The sequence below is a fragment of the Nicotiana attenuata genome, unplaced genomic scaffold, assembly GCF_001879085.1.
Source record: "Nicotiana attenuata strain UT unplaced genomic scaffold, NIATTr2, whole genome shotgun sequence".
NCBI lineage: Eukaryota > Viridiplantae > Streptophyta > Magnoliopsida > Solanales > Solanaceae > Nicotiana > Nicotiana attenuata.
Window position 1 is genome coordinate 912,542 of NW_017670345.1, and position 10,406 is coordinate 922,947.

General features: G+C 35.6%; 2 protein-coding genes across 2 annotated transcripts; one reads left to right on the plus strand and one right to left on the minus strand.

Moving 5' to 3' along the window:
• The first annotated feature begins 314 nt into the window (after nt 1–314).
• Nucleotides 315–3,245, plus strand: LOC109238154 (probable protein phosphatase 2C 51). The gene is made up of 3 exons (XM_019404588.1): nt 315–1,203; nt 1,409–1,514; nt 2,714–3,245. Exons 1-3 carry the CDS (start codon nt 466–468, stop codon nt 3,016–3,018), a joined length of 1,149 nt encoding a protein of 382 aa, XP_019260133.1. The 5' UTR covers nt 315–465; the 3' UTR covers nt 3,019–3,245.
• Nucleotides 3,246–3,883: 638 nt separating this feature from the next.
• Nucleotides 3,884–10,156, minus strand: LOC109238155 (endoglucanase 6-like). The gene is made up of 9 exons (XM_019404590.1): nt 9,734–10,156; nt 9,254–9,466; nt 8,378–8,578; nt 6,892–6,981; nt 6,202–6,366; nt 5,693–5,977; nt 5,265–5,613; nt 5,004–5,090; nt 3,884–4,749 (listed from the first exon to the last, which is right to left on the minus strand). The coding sequence occupies exons 1-9, from the start codon at nt 9,923–9,925 to the stop codon at nt 4,457–4,459; spliced, it is 1,875 nt and encodes a 624-aa protein (XP_019260135.1). The 5' UTR covers nt 9,926–10,156; the 3' UTR covers nt 3,884–4,456.
• Between the last annotated feature and the right edge of the window lie 250 nt (nt 10,157–10,406).

The following is a 10,406-nucleotide window of genomic DNA, read 5'->3' on the forward strand; positions in this document are numbered from 1 at the left end:
TCTACTATATAAGAATGCTGTTATTAAAAGATCTTATTTAATTAGTATTTTTATAGACTACATAACTAATACATGCATATATGTTACGCAGAAATTCATGATATGGAGGATAGAGGTGGAATAACAAATGCGGATTGTAGTCATAAATTAAACAATTCTTTTTAAAAATAAATAAAGCACACATATTTTAACCTCTATATTATATTTCCTGCGCGCGTTTATTTAATATCTGCAATACTAATCCTTTACATTCCCTACATTATTAATACCTACACAGCCTAAACCAAACAACCCCTAACACACTCCATCTTTTAATTAGCTTCTTCTTCTTCATCACCTTACGTAAACCATAATGCAAACTTTGTATTAAAATTCTCTCTTTATTTCGTCCAAGTTTACTACACACCATGTAGCAAAACAATATAATAGCAATGTCATTAGAGTGATTAGTTAGATATAATTAGAATGATGGTATCAGATTCCGAAAATAATAAACCAAGGAATCTCTTTCATAGAAGAAATCTTAAATATTACCATAAAAGACAGCAAATACAACGTATGACTACTTCTTCTGAAGAAGAAAATGGTTGTTTTGTTCCCAAAAAACGGTTCTGTATTAAGGATTTGGTGGCTGAGGTACAAAAAGATGAAGAAATTGACAACAAAAGTAGTTCATCAAACTCTACTGAGTCAAGTTGTGAGAGTACAACTGCAGGATCTACGTCATCTCAAATATCGAGTCAAGAATTGAAATATGGTTTTATATCAATGATAGGGAGGAGAAGAGTACTAGAAGATGCTATAACTGTGGCGTCGAGAATTAATAATAATGAGTTTGTTTTTTTTGCTGCATATGATGGACATGGAGGTAATAGGGTTTCACATGCATGTCGTGATCATTTGCATTATATTATTGAGGAGGAAATATTAGAGAGAAAAGGAAGTAATAATAATAGTAATATAGATTGGGAGAAGGTGATGATAAAATGTTTTTTGAAAATGGATGATGAAGTTATAAAAGAAGAGAATGAGGGAGAGGTGAATGAGGAGGAGGGTGGGTATGATGACGTGGAAAGGACAGTCGGGTCGACGGCGGTGGTGGTGGTGGTAGGGAAAGAAGAGGTGGTGGTGGCTAATTGTGGTGATTGTAGGGCTGTACTTTGTAACCGTGGTGTTGCTATACCCTTGTCCAATGACCATAAGGTCAGTATTTACCTAATTTTTTCTGTGTTCATATTGTCGGTCTTAAATTCGAATAAAGAATGAGAATTGCATTAGGCTAATAAGAAAATAAATAAGTTACGATGAATCCTCGTCTCAAATGGAGTGACGACTCTAATTTATTTGGGATTGAGCCATAATTATTCTGTACATAAGTTCTTAAATTGTGCCATGTTTTTTTGTGTAGCCTGATAGACCAGATGAGAAGAAAAGGGTAGAAGCTGCAGGGGGTAAGATTCTATATTGGAATGGTAGTCGTGTCCAAGGAGTCCTTTCTACTTCAAGATCCATAGGTACGAATCATTCTCCTTGCTCCCTTAGTGACTCGGTTGGGACCGAAAAATCAGATGTCATGCGGAAGCTAGTAAAGCAAACCTTGAATGACGATAAATCTAACAATAACAGAGAAATCTACCAAAAGAGACACAAACATTTAACGTGGTTCAGTCAACTGACCTACGTCCACGGTCCGAGATGAGCAATCCACTATATAAAAAAAGAGTACAAAATATCGAGAGAATAACCTTACCAAGAGGCAAACACAAGTAACACACTAACATTTATTCTCCTCCTAAACACGACTCTTAAGCCTCATATGGCTACATTGTGGATGCTACTGAACTTGAAGTAAGGATCCCCAATTTATAGAACTCCAAACCTTATCCCACAAGAAAAGGGACTAGCCAAATATGGAAGATTTATAATTTCCTTCTACAAAAAGGAAAATCTAATCAAGGTGAATATGTTGTCCTTTCCTTCAAGAGATAGGAAAACTAAATATGGTAAAAAGAAAAATCAGGACAACGCCTAACAGACTCGAACTCGCTTCTTCAGCCATGGCTATCGAAACTAGGGTGGCGGAAGGTAGGTCGCCGAAAAATTATATCGTGTATATAAGACAAAAAAAAAATTGTACATATATATTAGATATTGAATCCAATTGATTTCTTGATGTGTTAACTTTTTTCATTTTTTGAATCGCCTTGGTAAAATCCCTGCGTCCTCCACTAGCCTTAGGGTTGGCGGTTGAGAGTGCTTAACACTTATAGCAAACACTTTAAGATCATATCCCCTCTTCTTCTTTTTTTCTCCCCTCTATTTCCTTTTATGCATCTATTCAACTTATGATCGATTACCTATAAGCATCTTTGAGTTTAACCTATAAGGTAATTACGGTAAAAGGTGTTTATATGTAACCTAGATAATTATAGGTAAATTTCTATTATTAGTACTAATGGACGATCTAGTAAATGTCACGTGCTATCACAAGTTAAAATTCACTATAAAAGTGTGAAAAATCTTTATACAATTATAATATTTATACAATTTAAATCCATTATATTTTAGGAGATTTGGTAATGTGGAATAATAAGTATAAGTTGAACACTTATTTGTAATACGATATTGGTATTAAATTTTGCTTTCTTATTAGTTTCTGAAACAGGGGATATATCCTTGTATCTCACGTTGGTTACATAATTCCATTAAACAGGTGACCATTATCTAAAACCATTCGTGATACCTGAGCCAGAGGTGACAGTGTACAAAAGAAACGAATGGGATGAATTCCTAGTAATTGCGACAGATGGTTTATGGGATGTAGTTTCAAACGAGCTAACCTGCGAAGTGGTAACGACATGTCTCGACGGACAAATTCGTAGAAGGTTCCCGGAGAGAGACCGTGCGGCGGAAGCCGCCGCGCTTTTGGCGGAGCTGGCCATTGCCAAAGGAAGCAAAGACAATATTAGTGTCATAGTAGTTGAGCTTGATAAATCTAGTGACATTATAGTTTCGTGATTTCCCAAGTTTTGTCTTGTTCAAATTTTCCTACATTAGTGTGTTTTCTTGGGTGTCTAGTTTGAGAGGTTGAGTGACAAGTCCAATGTATAGTTAAGAGTGTTTTAGGTTGGTTGAGCCTTTGAAGGGGGCATCATGAGACCAGTCTTTAATGTATATATGTACTAGAATGCTTGGGTTATTGCAATAACAATTTGTTACTTATCCTAAAAAGTTTTTATTGATGAGATCTCTCGAGTGTCTACGACTGATCTGATATATTTTGTGGTGAATAGAAAATTCCTTTTTATGTTGGTATCGTCACGACAATTCAATTTATTTGGCAAACGAGGTTCCCTAATCTTTAATGTGTATGTATTAGAATGCTTGGGTTCGTCTCATATTTCAATAATATTTTGTTACTTGACCTGAAAAGTTCATATTGATGCGACATTCCATACGTCCACGGCAGATCTGTTCTGTGATGAAGAAAACTTTGTTTTTTGATGTTGAAAAGTATTGTCACAACAATTCAATTTGTTTGGCAAACAGGTTTCCTAATCTTTAATGTGTATGTACTAGAATGCTTGGGTTCGTCTCATATTGTAATAATATTTTGTTACTTGGTGTGAAAAGTTCATATGCTAATGACACATATATTTGACTTAAAATTTAAGTCCATAGTCAAATTCATAGTAACAGTACTATATTTTACTCCATTGGTTTCGTATCTTTTTCTTTTTTGTGTTGGAAGCGGATTTAAGACAAGTCATGCAGGGTAAGCCCAACCTATTGCTTTCGACTCAAACTAGATATAAATATGCAAAAGTAGAAAATGAATACCATAATCAGGTATCAGAGTTGGTGTTTAGAGAGTTTCAAAAAAGGCAAAAATACCAATGTTAACCATTCTTTGAATGGAAGAATACAGAATACAAAAATATATTGAAAAGCTTACAACATCACAAACAAAAACCAAAGTGAAAAGCAAAACTTATAGAAACCTTCAAGCTGCATTCATTCAATTACATAGGAAATGAAGACTTTAGATATATAATATAGAGAAGCAAAACTTTCTTTACTTCTCAACCCCTTCACTCTTTTCTCTGTCATTTTTCTTTCTCAATACTATGTATATAAATAAAGTGGAGGAGAAAGAGGATGAGCACTTGTTTAAACTTGTCTCTTCACTCCTTTCTTCCTCCAACTTTTCCACCTTATTAACCTAAATCTTCATCACCTAAAGTCCTACTCAAACTGCAAACCAACCAGAAGTTGAAACTTACAGACAAACTTCCAAAAGAAAGAAAAAAAAAAACCCAATAATGAAATAGATAAAAAGACCCCCTTGAATGCGCCGTGTAGTATAGCACTATAGCTGCACAAATCTTACATTAATACCCCAGAAAAATGTGTTTGCATTTCCTCCTTAACTTCTTGTTTTTCGTTCATCAGTCTTTTAGACTAGAGTGTAGCTTGAAACTGAGACAATTGCAGGAGATGCAGTGTGAATGTACACGAACTCGAGGCTTTTACCAGCTGGTAAAGAATTTTGCCAAGCTGGGAAGATGAACGAGTCACCGTATTTTGTAAGACCCCATAGAGGACCGTAGAGCTTGGATATTGCGAGCTTCAAGTTCTTAACTGTCTTTGCGGACTTGTTAGTAACTATTGCTGAGTATCTGTAGTAAGTCTTCCCGTTCAGTGCCCACGAACTAGTTGCCCTTTGTTGAATAGCAACATGAGCATTAGCTGCAGATATATTAGTTTATTAGAGTCCATTAAAACATTGGTCTATAAACATTGACACAAGAATAAGACAGCCCGGTGCACTAAGCTCTCGCTATGTGCGGGGCCTGAGGAAGGGCCGGACCACAAGGGTCTATTGTACGCAGCCTTACCCTGCATTTTTGCAAGAGGCTGTTTCCACGGCTCGAACCCGTGACCTCCTAGTCACATGGCAACAACCTTACATACATTGACAGAAGAATAGCAAGTGAAAATACCTGGGACTGGAATTACTCTTGGCCTTGGAGCTGGAGTTACTTTTCCTCTTGGCGCCGGCTTTGGAACTGGCTTTGGCGCAGGAACAACTGTAAGACGCATAGAAAAGAATTCTCAGCATAAAACTTAAGAAGCATACTATTAAATGACTCATAGAAAGATTTTAATTACTACAACAACTACATTTGAATCCCAAGCAAATTGAGTCAGGTTCACAACAAGCGTAAAGTAGGATTAGCTCATGTTAATTCACTAAAAGATACCTGGGAGGAGCTGATTGTAACCACTATGACCAGCATGAAGTCTTGCCAACACGCCAATCAATGGAGCATTGTTGTAAGTGGCAGGCTCAGTTTGCTCATAGTTGTCTCTTTCATCAGCAAAGTTGTCATAGGCATCAGGTCCACCAACAATGGCACCAGTAAGGAGATTAGGGTCGCTCGCCTTTCTGCTATACCAGGTGGCATATCCTCCACGGCAGGTAACAAAAGTTGGATTAACCTTAATAGAAACAATGGAAGAACCTCTGTGGTGTACTTGTCTTGGGTAATTGCTTCCATATCCCACCATGTAACTTGTCGCTCTCGGATTATCTCCAAGAATGTAGTCCACCTAAAACATGCTCAAGAGTTAGTCAATGTAAATCCAATGATTTCAGGTCATAATAATCTGTTCTAATTAATATCTTTACCTGTGACTTGGCAAAAGAGAGGAGCTCATTTGGAGATACATAACCAGAAGAACACTTGAGGTATTTGCCGGCGGAAGTCAAATAGTCAGAATAAACAGAGGCAAGGAATGAAGCACTTGTAACAAATTGCATATTGTTCCATCTCTGCCTGAAGATGAGACCACCAGGAGTTTTCTGTGCATTTCGGTTACCCTTTCCGAGGCATGAACACATGAAGTTCTCTGCTTTCTGCTGGTACCTCTCAAACACAGGTGCATTGTGACCAGCTTTCCCTGACATCAATATCTGCCAACAGATATACCAATTAGTTATTTACCTATGAAACTACTACGGTATCATTTGGTTTGAAGACAAGTTATGCTGGGATGAGTTATCCTGATATTGATAATCTGGTATTAATTCTTATTGAGTGTTTGGTATGTCGTATTGATCCTGGTTTATCCTTTGATTCATGTTTATTTATGTTACTGTCGACTTGAAATTTGTAAATTCTTTTAACATAAATTTACCTGAGAAACAAGAGTTTGGACACCAGCATACTTGACATCCCAGCCAAATTCAGTCATGGACCAACCTGTTCCACCAAGTGCATCTCCATTCCTCCCTAAGTAATTCATGTAAAATTGATTGTTTGATGCCTTGTACAACCATGCTGCTGCCCATAATAATTCATCCTGTAATAACAAACATCCCCCAACAAAAAAAGAATTTAAATTTTACAAATCATAAAAAAATATTTAAGTTATTATATTGACAATATAAAAAGAGTAAGTTAATCGGTTATTGCAAGTTATTAAACAATTTTCAAGGTTATCATATCGGACTTCCAAAATTTTCATAAAAATTTTTTTCCCATGCACCAAACTGCAACATTTTCGCAAATGAAATGTATATCCAACATAATTTCAAATTCCAAATACTATTTCTCAACTTAGCTCAAAATACTATTTTTTTCCAAAAATTACAATTTTTATGTCCAAACGCCCAGTTAAAACACCTTAAAACTAAAGTTGTAGAGGTAGTTAATTAATATTGTTACCTAATTGACAAAGTATAGAATTTACAAATACCCATAATAATTGTGCCTCAATCCCAGACTAGTTGAGATCGGCTATATATATCCTTACTACTTTGTTTAAATTCAACTCATATCATCATACCGAATAAAACAAAAAGAATAATATACTAAAATAACATACCGCGTATCCACTAACGGATCGGTAATATTTTTGAGCCACAGTAATACTGCTATCATATTTGCCCCTATATTTATCAGCAAATTCGAAGAGCTGAAAACAAAAGTAACAAATTGTAAGTTGAGCAGGTAAAATGATGTAATACAATTAGAATAACAGGGCATATTAGGAACTACGAAAACTTAATTGTTGGTAAAGAAGTCGCGCTTCGTATGATAGTACGGTACAACAGCACCGACAGTCCTCCACATCACGTGGCAAAAGCGATGTTTAAGGATCAAAAGATGTCGACGGTTAAGATTTGGCGAGTACATGAGATCGCACGGTTACTAAAACACTACCCGTGATTGACGGCAAATCTGTTCCCTGTGGTCCCCACCATGATCCTTTATTTACGCTGAAAGATTTTGCTACCATTTACACCGGCAGCTAATGACCTAATGTTATTAATGCTCATTATTATTCAAGCTCAAAAGAGCAAAAATTTAATTATTTCACATTATTTCAACCGTGAAAAATGAAAAAAAAAATTACTCATATGATAAAGTTATACTTATGTATATTTAATTATTTATGAAGGGGAGCTTTGTGGTAAAGTTGTTGTCACGTCATTAGAAAGCCCCGAGTTAAAACCATGGAAACAACCTCTCGTGGAAATGAATGATAATACTGCTTACAATAAATCCTTGTCGTCCATACTCATCAATCTCCTAATGATAAAATTAGTATATTATAGAGCAATCTTTAATGCAACTAAATAAGGTTAATTGGCACCTCATTCTCTAGTAATAACTTATGTTAATTGACCGAAATTGGAGAAGGAAAAAGCAATTTACTAGTATGGCCCTTGACCTAACATCAACCAATACACATGGGTCCTTTACCTTTTAAAAAGGTAGGACAAGACCAACAATGTCGTAAGACCATTTTTAGTGTACTGGTGAGGAAAGGAATAAATTATTTTACCTAAAAGTTTAGTACTTTGATGATATCATTAAGTTATATAAAAATAATTTCTATTATCAATAAATATTAATTTCTGATAGATTGATAGTGTGTAAATTTTTATTATTTCTCATCCAGTGTTTGATATACGCTCTGTAAACAAATTAAATCAAGATTCGGACAAAAAAATCTCATATTACATGATAAGTGTTTATTAACAAAATAATTTTATACTTAAGGTCGAACCCGAAATTTTGCATGGAATTTATTGTGGGCGATAGAGAAATGAATGAAAAGTAGCAATACGCCCCCACAACTAACCTACACCGACAAACAAGTAGCCCTGACAAAAAAGCTGAGCTAATCGTAACTACCTAATTACTCGGGACCCTTAACTAACATGCGCCCTATTCCCAACACTTAACTAACATGCGCCACTCTCTCAGTCCACAGTCCACACACTGAAGACTGAGCCACTTTTTAGCTTTTAACTAAAAACAAAGAGATCATTAGTAAATCATATAATTAATGATATTTAATTAACCTGATGAGCATGGTTAAGTAGCTCGTTAGCATAGCCAGGGTTGTAGCGGCGGAAGACAATGGAAGCGGCGGCCATAGCGGCGGCAGTCTCTCCGGCAAGGTCCGAACCCGGATGGTTCGGATCAATTCTGTAAGCAGCTCTTGAGGTAGTCATATCTTCTGGTCTTTGCCAACAGTAATGGTCTGTGTTACCATCTCCTACCTAACAAAATCACAATCAATTCGTTAATCACCAAATCCCAATTATTAAACTTAATTAGTTTCTTAAAACCCCAATTATTTACACAAAATAACATTCCATTTGGTCCAATTTATGTTTATTAAATTAGTTATAAGACACTTCTATTCCATTGATAATGACATTAAGCACATGCCAATTATAAAAATACTTCAATTATCTTACATAAAAGGGATAGTAAATACTTACTCGCACTCGATATTAGTATTAAATCAAGCAATTTAAACATAGTAACTTAACCATAATCGGGTGATAAACTTGTAAATATAAAAGCCATATATATTTCGTATTCATTGAATTATAACATCAGATTAACAACAATAGACTCAGTGTAATTACACAAGTGGAGGCCAAGGAGGCTAGGGTATACACAGCCTTGCCCCGTGAAGGTAGAAAAGTTGTTTACGATAGACCTTCACCTCGGGAAAAACAAAGTCTCAGAATGTAACATCGGATACACATAAAGTCACATATATCATATTCATTGGAATGTGACATCAGATCAACTATAATAATAACGGACTCAGTATGATCTCATAAGTAGGGTCGAAGAAGGGTAATGCATAAGCAATTTTATTTACAGAATATAACATTTGGTACAGATAAATTTTTATAGGGATAGTGAGAATGTGAATTTACCTCTCCATAGAGAACATAAGGCTCAGGGTGAGCTTTGAGGAGATAATCAGTACCCCACTTAACAGCATCCATAGCATGACCAAGTTCACCACTAGCAGCCATTTGCCTACCATATTCTAAAATACTCCATGACATCATTGTAATAGTAAATGCCATTGGCAAACCAAATTTCACATTGTCTCCTGCATCATAGTACCCTCCCACCAAATCAATCTACACACAAAAAATCCAAAAAATGTTTTTATCAAATGGAAATGAACCAAGAAAGTATAAATTAGACAAAAAAAAAAAAAAGGCAGTTCGGTGCACCAAACTCCCGTTATGCCGGGAGTCGAGAAAAGACCGGACCACAAAGCTCTATTGTATGCAGTCTTACACTCCATTTCTGCGAGAAGTTGATTTCACGACTCGAACCCATGACCATCTGGTCATACAGAGGCAATTTTACATAAATTAGACAAAAAAAGAAAAAGAAATTACCCCACTAGCTTTTCCATCATTAAGACCAGAATTTCCTCTCCAATGAACTCTTTGATTATGAGGAAGATAACCAGATCTTTGAGCTTCATAAAACAGAAAGCTCTTACTTAGTGCTTCACCATAATTATGGCCAGCAAATGCTAAAGGAAGAACCCCAATTACCAAAAACAAACAGCAGATAAAACTCTTCATTGTTACGCGGTCGACAAGTAATAAAGAGTGAGTTATAAAACTTAACTATGTAGATCTGTTTTTTTGTGTACAATGGTTATGTGTATAAGTACATATAAAATCAACAATGGCAACAATGTTGGTGTGTTTATCAGTTAAAAACTTTCTGATAAACTCACCAAAAAAGAGAGGAAAAAAAAAGGACTTAAAGAAGAGGGAAGTGTAGGGGTTGGGAGGAAGAGGAAGCGCTTAAAGCAGTATATATGGTGGAGGGAAGAGAAGGTGCCAAAAATTCAGAAAATGTTAAGAGATCAATTAATGCGCTTTGTGTTTATTTTTTTAGTAATATTTTGAAAATTTAAAAATAAAATAAAAATAATAATTAGGGGATGCAGAAAAAATGGTAGGAAAGAAGGGGTAGTGCCATGTGCTTTTGTTCGGCGCTTTTACAGTACAAAATTGAGCAGACAATTAGGGGGAGATTAAATTAGATTTAATTAAA

Bases quoted from the DNA above. Each gene is read 5' to 3' on its own strand.
- LOC109238155 (XM_019404590.1), bottom strand. From the start codon at position 9,925: ATGAAGAGTTTTATCTGCTGTTTGTTTTTGGTAATTGGGGTTCTTCCT. The intron at 6,367-6,891 runs GTATGTTATTTT...TTGTTATTACAG, and splicing joins GATCCGTTAGTGGATACGCG to GATGAATTATTATGGGCAGC. The intron at 5,978-6,201 runs GTAAATTTATGT...ATCTGTTGGCAG, and splicing joins TCCAAACTCTTGTTTCTCAG to ATATTGATGTCAGGGAAAGC.
- LOC109238154 (XM_019404588.1), top strand. From the start codon at position 466: ATGATGGTATCAGATTCCGAAAATAATAAACCAAGGAATCTCTTTCAT. The intron at 1,204-1,408 runs GTCAGTATTTAC...TTTTTTGTGTAG, and splicing joins CCTTGTCCAATGACCATAAG to CCTGATAGACCAGATGAGAA. The intron at 1,515-2,713 runs GTACGAATCATT...TCCATTAAACAG, and splicing joins TTCTACTTCAAGATCCATAG to GTGACCATTATCTAAAACCA.